The 16,732-nt window shown below is 29.7% G+C and overlaps 2 protein-coding genes across 2 annotated transcripts; both read right to left on the reverse strand.

Annotated features, from left to right (window-relative positions):
* Positions 1-3,295: 3,295 nt before the first annotated feature.
* LOC113516759 (alpha-tocopherol transfer protein-like) lies at positions 3,296-8,079 on the reverse strand. Its single transcript, XM_052900881.1, has 7 exons — positions 7,808-8,079; positions 7,117-7,273; positions 6,043-6,172; positions 4,957-5,088; positions 4,592-4,702; positions 4,157-4,262; positions 3,296-3,626 (listed from the first exon to the last, which is right to left on the reverse strand). The coding sequence occupies exons 1-7, from the start codon at positions 7,944-7,946 to the stop codon at positions 3,475-3,477; spliced, it is 927 nt and encodes a 308-aa protein (XP_052756841.1). The 5' UTR covers positions 7,947-8,079; the 3' UTR covers positions 3,296-3,474.
* A 1,283-nt stretch (positions 8,080-9,362) lies between these two features.
* Positions 9,363-15,250, reverse strand: LOC113516937 (alpha-tocopherol transfer protein-like). Its single transcript, XM_026901443.3, has 7 exons — positions 15,030-15,250; positions 14,322-14,478; positions 13,673-13,802; positions 12,813-12,944; positions 12,086-12,196; positions 11,340-11,445; positions 9,363-9,673 (listed from the first exon to the last, which is right to left on the reverse strand). Exons 1-7 carry the CDS (start codon positions 15,169-15,171, stop codon positions 9,522-9,524), a joined length of 930 nt encoding a protein of 309 aa, XP_026757244.1. The 5' UTR covers positions 15,172-15,250; the 3' UTR covers positions 9,363-9,521.
* Between the last annotated feature and the right edge of the window lie 1,482 nt (positions 15,251-16,732).

Genomic DNA, 16,732 nt, shown 5'->3' on the forward strand with positions numbered 1-16,732 from the left:
AATGATGATATTGCCGTTTATTAGCCTCTTATGATAACATCATATATTTAATAAGTTTATATAATAATATCTACCTATAGGCCATAAGTCAAAATCAAAATGTTATTACCATACAAATAACCGTGCAAAAAATATATTTGAATATAGGGTAAAGTGGGGCAAACACAAACGGCGCAGGATTACAAGCATGATACGAGTAGTTTTACAATGTCAGAAAGAAATTCAAGTTTTTCATTCACCGTCATATTAGAAACAATGCCACGCTATGATCTTGACAAGTTACGAACATTTAGATACTAAATAAAATACAAATATTAAAAAAAAATTTACAGTTTTCGACGTAACATTTTCATTAGAAAAAAAAATTATATAGAAAATTCTTCTATTCATGTAGTAACTTACTAACTACAAGTTTATAATAAATTTATAATAATATGTCCCACAATAAGATCGACTTCAATTGTGACGAAACCAGTTATTACAGTTTCTAAATTTAAATACTAAAGCTATTCTGATCTGTAAATATATCCTTTTAAATAAAAAAAAAATTAAATCGGTTTACAACTGACGGAGTTATGAGGTAATAAACATAAAAAAATTCAATTGAATTGAGAATATCTCCTTCTTTTCGAAGTCTGTTAAAAATAATGTTCATCCCGAAGTGAAGAATTTCTAATGGACCATTTTAACAAGAACTTCTTATAAAGAAGGAAGAGAAAAAATTAAATTAACTATAAAAAAAAATAGAAATTTAGTAGTTTTAAAGAACAAAGAAATACTATTGCCGACTATTGAGTATTAGTAACTTTTATAGCCATTTTTTTATATACATATTGTTTTGAATTCCATTACTCTTTACGTAAATATCTTATAAACATGTTTCAAAATTTACCAATCTCGTAATACTACGCGCATTTTACAAAATTGTGTATATATTATATAATCCTTAATCTTTTTTTATACGCGCCACTTTACAATTTCTAATATAATATGCCGCCATATTGAGTCACGAAACCCTTCCAGATTGTTTTATTACTCGCATGGCCCACTGTACTGTCGCCCATAAAGGACCCTTCAGAGCGAACGATCCTTGGTTGGCTCTTGACACTTTCTGTCAAGTTGGACCTGCGCGGTGTTATAGACGCCGTCGGACGTTTCAGTTCCCGCACGACCTAGAGCATTATTGTTCATAAAGGGCCTTCATAACGTCGCCCCATTAGCCATGCTATATGATATTATATTACCTGTGGCCGTACCTTAGCAATAAGAGATGCTCAGTAGACTCTTCCAGACACCACATTGCATACCTTATTTATTTCTTTTTATTAAATTGTATTTTTTACTTTTGCCTTAAAAACAAATACTGAAATAAAACATAATTTACAGGAACATGGGTCTATGACGTAATATTCCGTTTTAAGGACTACGAGTAGATTATGTGTAAACGTCATATGTAAAAGTTGAACTCATAGGCAATAATAAGTCAACATTGACTAATTACCAATATGCTTTAATTATGCTTGTTCATTTGTATTTCCCAAATGTTATTCGAGTTAATCCGAATATTAATAGTTTCATTTTTTAATTAAATGGTTTCTTTTTATAAAAAAAATCTATATTTTTAAATAATAATATCTTCTTAAGAAACAATAATATAAGACCTAAGTTTGTTGCGTTATAATTTTTCCCATATTTCCCCTACCATCCTCTAAAAGCAACAAAATACATTGTATTCAATGTAGTTGAATATATAAGTTGTTTGTATTAATCATTTGACAACTTCATCTGAAATACATACATGCCTGTTATTTCGAATCATATTGGAAGGTGAAATATAACTATAATATATTTATTTTTCACATTATCGAAGAATAAAAATATATATTTATAATAATAATAATTTCTATAATTATTCAGAGTTTATTATATATACTTACCAATGTGCTTATATGCAATATATGTATGTAGTTTAAAAAAAATATAATAAATAACATCAACCTAGAATATGTCCACTTTCCTTTAAAGAAATATTCATTTCCATAGGCCTCCTTACATAAAATTTTGTTATACAAAAATAATTCATTTAAATATTTCGTGTAATTTAAGATAATAATCTTAAATCTTTTTAGATAGCGTCTTTATATCGCGTAAGTAAACAATAAGAAAGGATTTAGAAATTTCAATCCCTAGGGTGTAAAATATCCAAATTCCATTCATTCAAAGTCGCCGGTAAAAAGTAGTTAGATATAAATTTGTTATTGTTCAATATTATATAGAACGCTCTTAGATATGTATATACATAGAACATCATGATAGGGACAATAACGGGCCATTGTCCATTAAACAAACATACACAATAGGAGCCACAGACAGCCCTAGAGGGCTCGATATAGAGTCGAGGCTGTTTCGACGCCGAAGAAACGGCTGCTCACGTAATCCTGGAATGTGAAGCTGTGGCTCATCAACGTTTAGAAATCCTCGGAACAGTGAGGTCGCTCCGTGAGGCCTGTGAAGATCCCAGGGAGCTTCTGTGCTTCTGGGCGGAGCTAAGTTGACTGAACTAGCCACGACTCATACGCACAACGGCCCAAATGAGAGGCTAAGCGCGGAAAATAGAGTCCAATTTACATTACATTACATTACATTACATTACATAGAACATCGTATCTCAAAAACAGGCTAGCTCTTATCAGCTAATTGTCAAATTAGTTGACTCTTTTTTTTATCAGTGTTCTATATAATATATTTTAACGAATCTATATTTAATTATTTAATAAATAACATAAGTTTTACGCATTAAAAAGATGCTAAAATTATAAAACAAATAAATATAGAATTATAAAAGAAACACTCACATTATTCAATTTCAAATTCAATTTATCACACAAAATTGTATGAAAAAGTTAACCCACTTTACTCGTAGCATTTATATGGAGATACTCTATTTATGTAATCTAAGAGAATGCTATATTCGTATTTTTTCACCATTAGGCATATAAATATAATGATTTGAATTATGACTGTTTTAATAATAAATACTTGTTTCCATTTTCCAGCGCAGTATTCTTAAATATGATATTTATTCATTCATTGATTTAATTTTCTTTTTTAATAGTTCCATTAATTATTAACTTTTAGCTGATACCGCAATTATTTTAAAATCATGAGAAATTAAGATAAATTTACCATTTTGAATATTAATAAACAAATAACAATAATACATAGATCTAATGCTACTTAGGGATTGATTGACTGGGATATTAAATAAATATTTTTTGTAGTAATATCATATTCCTTTTTGTTTTTAATTACTTCTTTATTTACTTAAAATAATAACAAAAATGTATTCCACAGCTCGCCGTTGTACATTACATTTAAAATTAAATGTTCTATCATTCTATTTGTGCACAATAAAGTATAAAGAAAAAAATTGTAGTCAGAAAAAAGCTATATAAACCCCATACGCAAAAAAATTCAATCAAATTCAAGTTGTCTGAACGAGCCTTCAACACCAAATAAGTCTTCAGCAGTCTTAGGTTTTCCCGGCCTCTTGGACTCATCTACGCCATATTTTCTATCTTCTTCTAACCAGGAGTTGTATTCCTGGATTTTTCTTCTCCAGCTATCTGTAATTGAATAAAATAAATATAAAGTATATACATATATAATGTGGTGTATTAATATCATATATGTGTATTCACTATTTGCCATCCAGGCCTATATTAATATTTTTTCATTTATCTGATAAATAATGTCGCCTTAAAATTAGAACTAAAGTCGTGATGAAATCATTTTCATCGTAATCGATCAATAAGTAATTAATTATAATATAAGCAACTTATATATCAGAAAGAGTTTTAAGACTAAAACATAACATACATATCGCTTTTTTACGTAAGAAGATAAGACAGCGCTACATATCCAAGCGTGTAAACAAATTTCCAATCTAGTTCTTATCAAGACCTAGGTATTAATAGGATTAATAAAACATCATGTCATTTATTTTTATATGCAAACACGCCTATCAAAGTTATGTAATTTTTGTACATTCAAGAATAATTTATTCTTTCTTTTGAATAAACAGATGGAAAAAAAAGATAATATATTTTTCTTTTTCTTGCCTTTTTTTTATTCGTTTTTTTTTTTTTATACGTACCCATAATTTCATCAATTGTTCCACCAGTTCCGCCATATTCGATTGGTAGAATGTCTTTGGGTATGTACTTGTATAATTCTTCATAGTTCTTGTTGTGAACATAAAGCTGTTGAAATAAATCAGAAAATATATAATTAAGAATCAAATAGGAAAGTTGGTTGTCCTATTATTAAAATTTTATGCCTATTTTAACCAACCTTAAAAAATGGGGAGGTTCTCAATTCGGTTATGAACCGATTTAAACAATTCTTAATTTATTTAAACAAATATACTTTCAGTTAGGGTACATAGAAATTTCATCAACTTCTGTCCAGTAGCTTGGTTTTTAAAATTAAATTAATGTAATAAATTACATAATTAAAAAAAAACACAGACATATCTATAGGTACTATTCTTAACTATGATAATAAATATTTCAAGTGCAAAAGTACTTACCCGACTCCTGTTTTTCTCATTGAGTAAACCTTTAATAAAATTGAAAAAAGTTTCAAATCCTGGCGGAGTGTTTAAATAATGGAAACCTTTCATGCGAACTGGTGATGCATCCTGAAATAATAGTTTTATTGTGTTTTTATTATGAACCGAAACAAGAAATTTGATACAGATTTTACCCAATATTAATATATACATAGATATTATTTATTATTTAACCAATGTCCTTATTGATTATTATATATTGGTATATATACGAGTATATATATATATATATATATATATATGTGCGTGTGCGTTTGCGTTTGCGTGTGCGTGTGCGTGTGCGTGTGTGTATGTGTGTTTGTGTGTAGAACTTGTCTAATTACTTGAGAATACACCGCTCCTTTTTTCATCAGTGTCGGAGACATTTGTAAGAAATGCGCCATTGAAGCTCCCTCCAAATCCATTATGAAACGGAAACCAGCTACAGACGCATTATCATTATCAACCAACATTATCTGAAAAAAAAAGATATAATAATTATCCTTTTCGTTTAAAAATTGGAGTGTTACAGAGTTCCTTTGCTATTCGTTCGATCAGTTTACGCGCCATAGTTTCCTTCTATATCCAAATGATCTTAAATTATATTAAAGAACTGTGTTGTAATCGTCCTTATAAAAAGTAAAAAAATGACAATTTTGAATTACAAATTACGTTATATACAAATATCTTTGAAAAATAATACTAAATTAAGAATAAATTATTGAACAACAATTAAATTTATTATTATTTAAATTATCATCATCATTTTTAATATTCATTATTTACAATTGAATATAGTCCTCCCAAAAAATATACTAGGTGACTCTGTTTTTCCTTATACCGATTCGTTCAGTCAAGACCCTTAAATCCCAACACCAATTGTTCCCCGAAAACCCATAATCGATCCTGTGCGTGGTTCATATCTGTATAATTATTAATAAAAATAATTGAACATCAATATAAAATTCTAAATATATATAAACTAGAACATATAAAAGTTAATCGAATTTTATAACTAAACACACTTATCTTTTCTCTTATAGTAAATACCAAAGGGAGACTTTGTACAAAAGTCGTTTACTAGGGCTCTATCCCATTCGTGTTTCTACCGTGAAGCCACCATCAGAGGGAGACTTTATACAAAAGTCGATTGCTTGGGTACTTCTGTCCCATTCGAGTTTCAACCATAAAGCAGTTGTGTTTGTATGGCTGTGTTTCGGTTTGAAGTGTCGGACATGGCGTAAACAGGGTACGGAGGAATAACACCCGAGTCCTCAGAAATGGCAACGCATAGGGGGAATCATGAGCAAAATAGTATACTCTGTTATGTCCATGGTACTGCTCATGTCTATAAGAGACTGTTACCACTTTCCACCAGGTAAGCTATCAACTTGTTTGCCATTCTAAGTTGCATAAAAAAAGATACGTACCTTTTGCATAGTATTTGTCACAGACATTATATCGGTAATGTTATATTTTTGTGGGTCGTACATTCCAGGTCTGAAGATGGATATTAACGGAGAATCCGGTGCCGGAAGTTTGGGTAGCACTATTAACAGTCTATTGTATGCCAATGAAAAAAAAAATTTTATAAATTGTATTACGTAATATAAAGTGCCTAAGTAATTTTTAAACTGCCCGTGCAGTGTTTCAATTGTGCTTATGCAGCTGAACGAATTTGAAAGTAATATGACATGTACATGGATTATCTTTTAGATTACACACACAGATTAATTTATGATATTTAGAAAGCCAAAGAAGTTGACGGCACACCTCATGTGAAGTGGTATGGATATTATATAGGTAGATATATTGTGATGCCAACGATTTTCCTTATGCTTTTCCTGATGTTATGATTTCGTACCTTATAATTTAACTGCCATATCCCAACCTTCAACTTGAAACAACTAGGACAGAAGTACTCATACGTATTTTATATTATTACGTGACGTATTTTATACAAAAACTTCTTTTGGCTTTTCAATTTTTATTTATGCAAAACCACGCGAAATAACTTCTAATAATATAATACAATATATTATGTTATGAAAAAAAAGATAATATGACAATACTTATTGAAATTAATTGGTATTTATTATACATTTGATGACTTATGGAACCAAAGCTATGCTCGGAGATTCTTTGCGTGATAGAATCCGAAACGAGAATATCCACATAAGAACCAAGGTAACCGATGTAGCCCGAAAGATAAACAAACTTAAGTAGCAATGAACTGGTCGCATAGTTTGAAGAACCGACAACCCGACATTGGCGACCCCGTACAGGCAAGCACAGTGTAGAACGATCCCACACTAGATGGAGTGACGACTTTAAATGCATTGCAGGGAGTCAGTGGATGCAGGTAGTACAAGACCGTTCCTTATGGCAATCTATGGGGGAGGCTTATGTCTAGCAGTAGACGGATAATGGCTGAAATGATGACAATGATATATATTTGAATCCCTAAATAAGGAACTTTAAAGAAACAAAAGTAAAATAGTTACTTCAAATTAAAAATTTCCTCAAACAGCGGATCAGTATGCTTCACTCGGAAGAGTTCCGGAGCTGCAGTATGTATAGTATAGTAAAGATCCAATTTCTCTTTTACACGTTCTAAACTAAATTTGCAACCACGCAAGAACACTGTAAGCCATTGATCATCTGTAAACATACAAAGGTATTTATTAAAGCAAAAATTTTTGTTACTGAATGATGGCAAAGGAATGAAAATTTTGTAAATGGATATTACTCCCTCCAAAACGCAAAATGAAATTTTAGCATAAAGCTCATTAATAAAGACTTTGAATTAAAAAAAAATGCTACATAATACAGTTGTTATCATTACTTCCTTGGTCAAATGTAGACCATAGTAAGAATATAAAGCTAAATAAATATTTTTTTATACCACAAAAGTGACAAACAAAAAATATACAGCCCATCCGATAATACACGCAGCCTATGAGTAGTTATAACACTAAAAGCATTAAGGCATGTTGCTAACTAGGGTTAAATATATATATTTATATAGGTAGAAACATATAATATTAACATAGTAATATTTTTGAAGAATTCCATACTATAATCGCCACAGAAAAAACGGCAAGGAACTAAATTTAGAATTCAACCGTTTGTGGAAAAAAAACTCCTCCAAAATAACACTATATTGAATAAATATAAATAAAAAATAAATGTTACCAGTTCTAGCCCGTATGTGGGGTTGTTTCGCTAACCAATTTTTTATATGCTGTAGATCTTCTGTTAATCTCTTCGGATCCTCATTCAGTTCCACGCGGGCCTTTTCAGCAAGCTCAGCTGACAAAGGACGGACAGACATTTTTTTTAATTTTAAATATTTTTGTCAATGTATGTCTTCTTTAAAATAGTACTTGGTACTTATATCAATTGCCACAACACTTGTAATGATATACTGGCTTATCTATTACGAATATAATAATTGATATTCGATCAACAGTGCCGTAATCATTCTTATTGTAATCATTGGTAAGGCGAGGAAAGTCAAACACTATTGGTACCTATTAGTTTTATACATTGTATCGATGATTTTGTCGCAGTATTTAAATTTAATTTATTATTGGCAAAAAAAAAGTCGATAAAAATCTAGTATAGTATGTTTTTCTAATATGGGAGAGTTCTTTATATTTATTAATGATTACTAAATATGAATATTGTTTAAAATTAAACTCAAAAATGTCTCATTACAATGTTAATCTTTGTTCATCCTGCCAAATCATTCACATTTGCACAATTAGGAGCTGCTCTCCTAACTTTGCGAATCTGAACACCAACTTTAGAATTATAAAAATTTAACCTTACTGGTTTACCAGGATATTGAATATTGAATTCAAACCACGTTTCGACACACAAGCACATCCTTAAAAGTATAAAAAATATAAATTAAAAAATTATCTCTAATTAATCGTATATAGTTTATTCCCGTAAATATACAACGTACAAAAATATCGACAACAATTTATCGATTGAAGGTTTGCACTAGCATAATGTATATTTTATAATGTTACTGAAAAGATAGTAAATATGATATGAGGGTTTAATATGCTAGATTATAAATTTAACTCTGATAAATATCATTGTTAAATGCGAAACATCAAACCTGATAGATTTAAGCCGTGGTACTATAATAACGTTTTTTAAACGACTTAAAAAGAGATTCTCAATTTTCGATATTTTTTGTATTATGTATGTTATGTGTCTACGCCACATCTGAAACGATGTTGAATTATCCTATTACAAAATAAAAATCTTATACTATTTAACTTAAAATATTTTCAAATAGTGGCCTTTCTAAATCGTTATAATTTTATTTAAGTCCATTTTTTTTAATTTTCGCTTCAAATATGGTTTTACCAAGAATATAACTATATCTTTGCTTAAAACGTATAAGGTAAAATCGGGAGGTAAGAGAGGTATTGTTATTCATGGGGATTATGTATCCCCATAACTATCAATATACTCTATCAGGTTGACATCTTCGCGGCTTCCGCTAGAAACCATTGTGCTCAATTGCAAGTGAATTCATCACAATAAGCTAACTAATTTGCCTTTTCATTGGTACTTCGCCAACATGAACCGTTGGCGCGGGCCGGGTTACCATTCCATTATCAACCATTAATAAAGAACTGGTCAAATCATAAGTATAATTAATTTAGTAATTATACATTAAGCTATTTAATATAACATATAAGGTAGAATAAGAAGAAATGCAGTAATCCATTATTTATTGTTGTAAAATCTTTAATTGTACAGTTTAATAAGCATAAAATACAACAAGCCCACAAATTTCTTAGTAAACAATTAATTATAATTACTTTCAGTCAACCAAAGTTTTGCATGTTCACAATCAGAGAACCACCTCAGTATTGGTCAACAATTAATCGAATTCTAGTTGCCTAAAAGAACCTTCTACACCAAACATGTCTTCTGCGGTCTTGGGTTTCCCGGGTCGTTTAGACTCATCCGTACCATATTGTAAATCTTCATCCAAAAACGCGCTGTATTCTCTCACTTTCTGCTTCCAATATTCTGTGAATAAAAAATCGCCATTCTATCATATAAATTACTTTATATATTAGTTTAGGGCATACCCTAAACTAACAAATACTTTAAATTATATAGTTCAGATAGACCATAGTCTATCCATATTGTTTTATTATTTCAGCCGTTGACTGTCCACTGCTGAACATAAGCTTTTATTCACCTTTTTTTTATCCATATACGAGTACTAGTTTTTTTTTAATTTTTTTTTAATCATTTATGTTATCTCGCTTTTTTTTGTATATGTATGTTGTAATTTATGTGTTGTAAGTAAGTAATGCAAATAAATTATCTATCTATCTATCTACTACTCGTATTCATTCAAATCCAACTGTTTAAGTGTAATTAAGTAACAAAGATTCAAATATACTAATATTTAAACTTCCACACGTATAGTATTAACAGTACAGATGACTTTGTTGTCAATCGACTGGATATCACTAAAAAGTAAATCATTACATTGCAGTCAGAAAAGAAAAATATCTAATGTCATTTAAAAACAAGATAAGAGATATCTTGACTGACGATGGTGGTTTTGGTTCTAGATGGTTTATGGTTTAGCCAGAGTCATTATGTAAGGCTTTGCCAAAATTTTTTTAACACATACAATCCTGCATACTCAAGCATTGCTTCTCTTGATGACTAGATGTTTTCTAATTCTATACTAGCTCTCCTTCTAAAACATTTTTTTAGTGTCGCATTGTGTGTGTGAAAGATGTATTAACATTGCAGAATAAATTATTACATAATCCATTAACTGTCTACTGCTGAACATACGCCTCGCCCTTAAAGAATGTTTTGTTAGATTTTAATAATGTTTTAAGAAGGACGCTGCTGTCCATCTGTCTTCCAATAAGGTTCTTTAGTAGCCTCTTTCGACACCCATGAGAAAAGAAAGAGTCACCCATTTTACGTCGGACCACACGGCATTGCAGATTAAAACTGAGGCACAAATATTTAACAATGGTCAATATCGATTTCGCGATAATCTAAGACGATTTTTGAAATGAATTCCGCCGAACCTAAGATTCCATAAAAAATTCACCAGGGTTCCGCGAAATTATTTATACAGTGAAACAATTTCATTCTACACATTAAAAATTTAAGGAAACTATAACGTGTTATACTTTTTAAATATTTCTAATAAAAAGTTTTGTTTTATTCTTCAAAATTACAATGTTTTTGATTTATAATCGTTTGATATAGGATTCTATAATATAATAGGTATTTGGTAGGCGTTCCGTTAAATTAAAAGTTTAGGAACCCCCAATTTAAAGAACGGTCTTGTGATATTGGGCGTATTATCATAGATGATTATATAATAGTTACTGTATTATATATAACTTACCTAAGATATTCCTTACATTCACAACAATATGCTCAATCACTGATATAGTTATTTATATATTTTAATCAAATTATTGTTTATCAAAATAAATATCTTTGACGTTAAAATTATTTGTAGATAAGTCAATTGTATTTGGCAAAATATGGATGTTGTAATTAATAGAACATATAATTGTTACTTGACCTATGTTATCATAATTATATGAGTACTTATTTAATTTGTAATTGCAGGAATCAAAATCTACAACCATAAGAAGGTCGTCATGTAATTAATTATTCCAGTTGTTAATTATTATAATTAACATACCAACGATTTCTTTAATTGTTCCACCATTTCCACCATACTCAGCAGGCAAAATATCCTTAGGAATATGTTTGTACATTTCTTCATAATTCTTATTATGAACATAGAGCTATAACAAAAATCATTTTATATGTTAGGATAATATATTATCGTACGCAATATTATAATAATATTAATATAAAAATAATATAATAATATATATAATATATTATAATACGCAAAAACACAACAGTCAAATGTAGTGAAACAAAAAAATTTAAAACACGTGTCTTAACTTCGGTATGTAATTAAAGAACACAGATATGAACAAACAAACAAAATCGGACAACGATTTATACAACTATGTACATAATTTCAAAATTATTTTTAAACTTTTCATAAATTCTGTGATTTCAACTGCATTTCTTTAAGGGGCAAGTTGTTCAGTTTCATGTATACTACTACTAGGCTGCAGCTTACTCCATGCATCATTCCTGTATATAAATCAATCCAATAAAAACATAATGTAAAATTAATAATTAATTAATTAATGAAATGCTCATTTTGTTCGTCTACATATTACTAATCTGTATAATCTGTATCATTCTTTGAAAGGAATAATTAAGAGTTTTCATTTATTCATTCAAAATAATAATAGCAGTATTTAAAAAATAGTAAAATAAATGGAAATAACAACGAAACTTTAGTGATTTTTGTTATATTTTAATATCTAATAATTAATTGCATAAAATATAAGAAACGATGCTTACTCTGCTTTTATTTTTCTCATTAAGCAAATTCTTCATAGCATTAAAGATGACCTCAAAACCTTTTGGAGTATTTAAATAATGAGTTCCTTTTACCCGAAAAGGCGTCGCTTCCTGTAAATAAATATTTTCAATGAATAAATATATATCATATTAAAAACAAATCTTATGTTTAATCTAATATTGTATTCTAATAGTTACAAAATCTTTGGTTGGGCGTCTAAGATAATTCGTATTTCTTACTTTCATCCTTAGCGGTCATTTGAAGTAACTTCCTCAGTTCCCTCAGAAAAGAAATAAGCATTATTATGTAACAAATAAATTACCTATTACTCCAGCAAATAATGACACTCATGTCGGAAATTGGGAAACTATAGGGTTTATTGAATTTACTGAGTCAAATAAAAAATTTGCTCTATTTGAAATACGCTTCTTTGAATTTAGTATAATATTAACCACTTTTTAGAACCCTGAGAAATGTCTTGATTTTATTTGATGAACCTTACTGATGTAATAAATGTGATAGTAAATTTGTTTGTTACCTCTAGATGCCTTAATAGTTCAATCGATCGTCTTAATCCGCAAATATGGCTGTAGTATTTAGGATGAAAAAGTACGTAGGCTGCCTCTTATCCTAGTTAATCAATATATTCCAGCCAAGTGAATAAGAGGAACGAAAAATAATAATTTCACAATTAAAATAATATACAAACAAGGCATAACTTCATACCTGCATATGAACGACCATTTTTTTCATCTGAACCGGTGTCATTTGCAAAAAATGTCCCATAGTGACATTTTCTAAGTCCAAGATATTTTGAACTCCGGATATAATAGCATTATCATTTTCCATGAGAATAATCTAAGAAAAAAATGAAAAGATTAGCTATTTGCTCCAATGAACAGAAATGAAGGATAACAAAATTGAAAAGACATTGAAACTATAGATACGATTCACATCGTAAGTATATACTCATTATGGTAATTTAGACCTGTTCGATTTGAAATTTTTTTAATTTTTTTTTTTTTTCATTCTGATTTTGGAATGATAATATTGTTAAATTTTCTAATAAATAAAAGCTATCTGATCATTACTGTATGGTCCCGGCATAGAATGAACCACCCTTTCTTTCCCGTGAGTGTCGTAAAAGGCGACTAAGAGAAATTAATGGTCGAGGAGACGGGCATCAGCGTATCTCTTAAAACATCACCAAAAGCCTAAATACGGTTGCCAACCCGCCTGTCAAAAATAGCAACTATTGCCAAAACCCCTCTTGATTACATTTACATGAACTTGATTACATTTATGTGCTTCTATATATGTAGGTTACACAGAGCTGCAAAGTACAAACGAATAACGTATGGTACTCAGTAGTAAATATGTCGTTTTACATAATTAAGGTCCCGCGTTTGATTCCAAATCAGGCCAATTTAGAAAACGAATTTCACTAAATGGGCTCGGGCTTGAGTTTTCCAGATTGTACTTTTAAATGTTCGTTGCCTGATTCGTCATATTAGAGGATGAATCAGGTAATAGTGATTGTGTGACACTTACTATTGTTATTATTATAAAAAATATATATATAATACCTTTTCAATTACATTGGAAACAGAGACAACTTCAGAAACTGTATATTTATTGGGATCATAAGCTCCAGGTCGCACTAAGGCTACAGCCGGCTTCGTCAATCCAATACCTTTCGGTAAAAATATGAATGAGCTACAAAAATTAAATACATGACAGTTAAGTTGCGAAATTTGGTTGTAAATATAACTATGTTGCTGTTTATTTTATTTCTCGTATATAATAATCCTTTAATTGGACATTACGTATCTAGATCAATTAATTGACCAAACGTTAATTAAAATTTTCTAGAAACTCTCCTAAAATGCTCAATATTGTTAACCTGTTTACCTAATTCAAGATATACTAGTTAAACCAACCCTCCTCCTCCAAATAAATAGTACTCAGTTAAATCTCAACAAATCGTATTGTGTAGGATATTTCTACATTCTTGGTTCAATACTAGATCCAATGAATTTCAGAAATAATCTTTTCAAAATGTTTAATCGTGCTCAGATGCTTAGATCTAAGTATTCTGAAATAAGTTCAAACTATTCATTATATGGTTAGAATGCAGCTCCAAATAGTTTCAACAGAATTGCTTTGATTACTTCAGCATAGTCACAATAATTATATTAACTAGATTTTTCTTTTAAAAATTTAATGCATACGTACCCCAGATCAAGAATTTCATTGAACAACTGATGTTTATGATTAATTTTATATAAATCGGGGGCTGTCGTACGTAAAGCATAATACATGTCCAACTTCTCTTTGGTCCGCTCCAAACTAAACTTGCATCCACGCAGAAATGCCAACAGCCATTGATCATCTTATAATATATAAAAATAAATTCATTGTTTTTCGTTTTCACAGTGAAGTATTTTTTACATTTTTTTTTTATTTTTGTGAAATTTACTAATACAATCTTTAAAAAAAAAGAGTTATATTTATCTTATTCAATGTTGTGTGTTAAATCAATCTTTTTTTAAACTTTACGAGTATTTTTATTAACATCTCACTATTAAAATGACTGACAACATAATTTTTTATAGTCTACTTTGTCTGTGGACTAATTATATCTATGTAACTACAAAACTAAAACTCAAAATATACAATTTCACGAATAATAAATAAATTAAACATTTTTCTTCAAAACCACCATAATTCTTCATTTAGCAGAAGGTAGTTCTCAACTAAATTGTAAACTGACTTTTAAAAATTTTAATGTCCACATTTGAGATATAAATATTGTTAGTCATGATTCTAAGTATTCACATAGTACCTAATCTTACTAAATTAAAGAATATTGCAAAATCATATCTATCCATCAACGTAAAAAATATAGACTAACAAACTCAGACAGTAACACGATAGAAATACCTGTTCTAGCGCGTAAATGAGGCTGCTTCTTTATCCACTCCTTGATATGTTGAAGATCGCTGCTCACTGTCTTACTATCCTCATTCAACTCCTGACGAGCCTTCTCAGCTAATTCTGCAGGTAAAGGACGTATGGACGACATTATCACAATTAATTATATATTATTACGAGAACTCGAACAAACAACTGTGAGCAATGACACCCGATATTAATATTAATTTATAATATACAACACTTAAGATATTAGCTATTGCACGTAGGTAAATATTATATCTTATTCGATAACTGTAATCTTTGAGCTTAAATACCATGCATTGATATAAATATGTTCATATAGATTTTAATTTTAATTATTATTTTTTATTATTATTATTACTGTCACTTTTGCAATGGCTTTACCAAGTACCAATTGGCTTCACTTGATTCTGTTGAACGCCGAGCTAAGAAACTCATATGGAACAACAACAAAAATGTGTTAATTAAAAGTTTTAATTAATTGCAATATTAAATTAAATATCTCTCGAATTTATAGAATCTACTGTCTTTAATCACACTAGATAATAAAACACAATGGGGTGCACAAATTCAAAGCCTTGCAGCGAAACTAAGTTCAGCAGCTTTTGCCGTGCGTAAAGTTAGACAGTACACTGATACTGATACTGCTAGATTAGTCTATTTTAGTTATTTTCATAGTTTACTCTCTTATGGAATATTACTATGGGGAAAAGCGGCAGATATTAAGAATATATTCATATTACAAAAACGTGCCGTTCGAGCGATCTACTGTATGAAGAGTCGTGACTCATTAAGAGAGAAATTCAAAGAGGCAAATATTCTCACCGTTGCTTCTCAATTTATATATTCAAATATCCTATATGTTCATAAAAATCTTGACTTATTTCCAAAAAACAGCAATATTCATAATATTAATACTAGATTTAAAGACAAACTTGCTGTCCCCAAGTATCGTTTAGAAAAAGTTAATAGGTCTTTTATGGGAATAGGTATAAAAATTGACAATAAGATACCAAAGGATATATTGAAATTACCCTTAAATAAATTCAAAACATCTGTTAAATCATATTTACTGAGCAAAGCCTATTACTCACTAAACGATTACTTGAATGACGAGTGTGCATGGCAATAGTTGTTCATGCACTGAATTTTCATTTAATGTTAGACATAGACACCTATATAAATATACATTGTAAATAAACTGGCTTTTAAAAAAAAGTAATTCAATTGAGTTTCTTCAGTTCTTCTCAGTTGGATCTATATACCGAACTGGACGGTAGGGAAAAAAATAAAATTATAATGTAAAAATTTGACGTTCATAAGCGGCTAAAATGTCCTACATGAATAAATGATTTTTGAATTTGAATTTGAATTTGAACGATTGTTGCTACATTCCAAATTTCAAAATGTAAAACATTGCCGCAAAATTGCACGACTCGCTGTGTTTTACAGAATACATTTTGGAAAGTGTGCTTAAGAGCTACATGACTTAATTTTTTCTTCACTCTTTCAGCATCGGACGACAAGACGTGGCGAGAGCCTCCATACTTACGTCGTAGACATAACATTTAGAAGCACAAAGCAGTTTGCATCTTCCTTCATCATGAGTATGGCAAGAAGTGAAACTCTCTTCCTGCTTATATTTTCTATCCAAATATAATCGGCACCAATTTAAGGCAAATGTGAAT

This window comes from Galleria mellonella, unplaced genomic scaffold (assembly GCF_026898425.1).
Source record: "Galleria mellonella isolate WM207_F2 unplaced genomic scaffold, CSIRO_AGI_GalMel_v1 utg72, whole genome shotgun sequence".
NCBI lineage: Eukaryota > Metazoa > Arthropoda > Insecta > Lepidoptera > Pyralidae > Galleria > Galleria mellonella.

Excerpts from the sequence above, each read along its gene's own strand:
- LOC113516759 (XM_052900881.1), bottom strand. The coding sequence starts at position 7,946 with ATGTCTGTCCGTCCTTTGTCAGCTGAGCTTGCTGAAAAGGCCCGCGTG. Across the intron at positions 6,173-7,116 it reads GAGGAAATTTTTAATTTGAA|ACTGTTAATAGTGCTACCCA; the intron begins GTAACTATTTTA and ends GGCATACAATAG. Across the intron at positions 4,703-4,956 it reads AAGGAGCGGTGTATTCTCAA|GATGCATCACCAGTTCGCAT; the intron begins GTAATTAGACAA and ends CTATTATTTCAG.
- LOC113516937 (XM_026901443.3), bottom strand. The coding sequence starts at position 15,171 with ATGTCGTCCATACGTCCTTTACCTGCAGAATTAGCTGAGAAGGCTCGT. Across the intron at positions 13,803-14,321 it reads AATGAAATTCTTGATCTGGG|CTCATTCATATTTTTACCGA; the intron begins GTACGTATGCAT and ends TAATTTTTGTAG. Across the intron at positions 12,197-12,812 it reads AAATGGTCGTTCATATGCAG|GAAGCGACGCCTTTTCGGGT; the intron begins GTATGAAGTTAT and ends ATTTATTTACAG.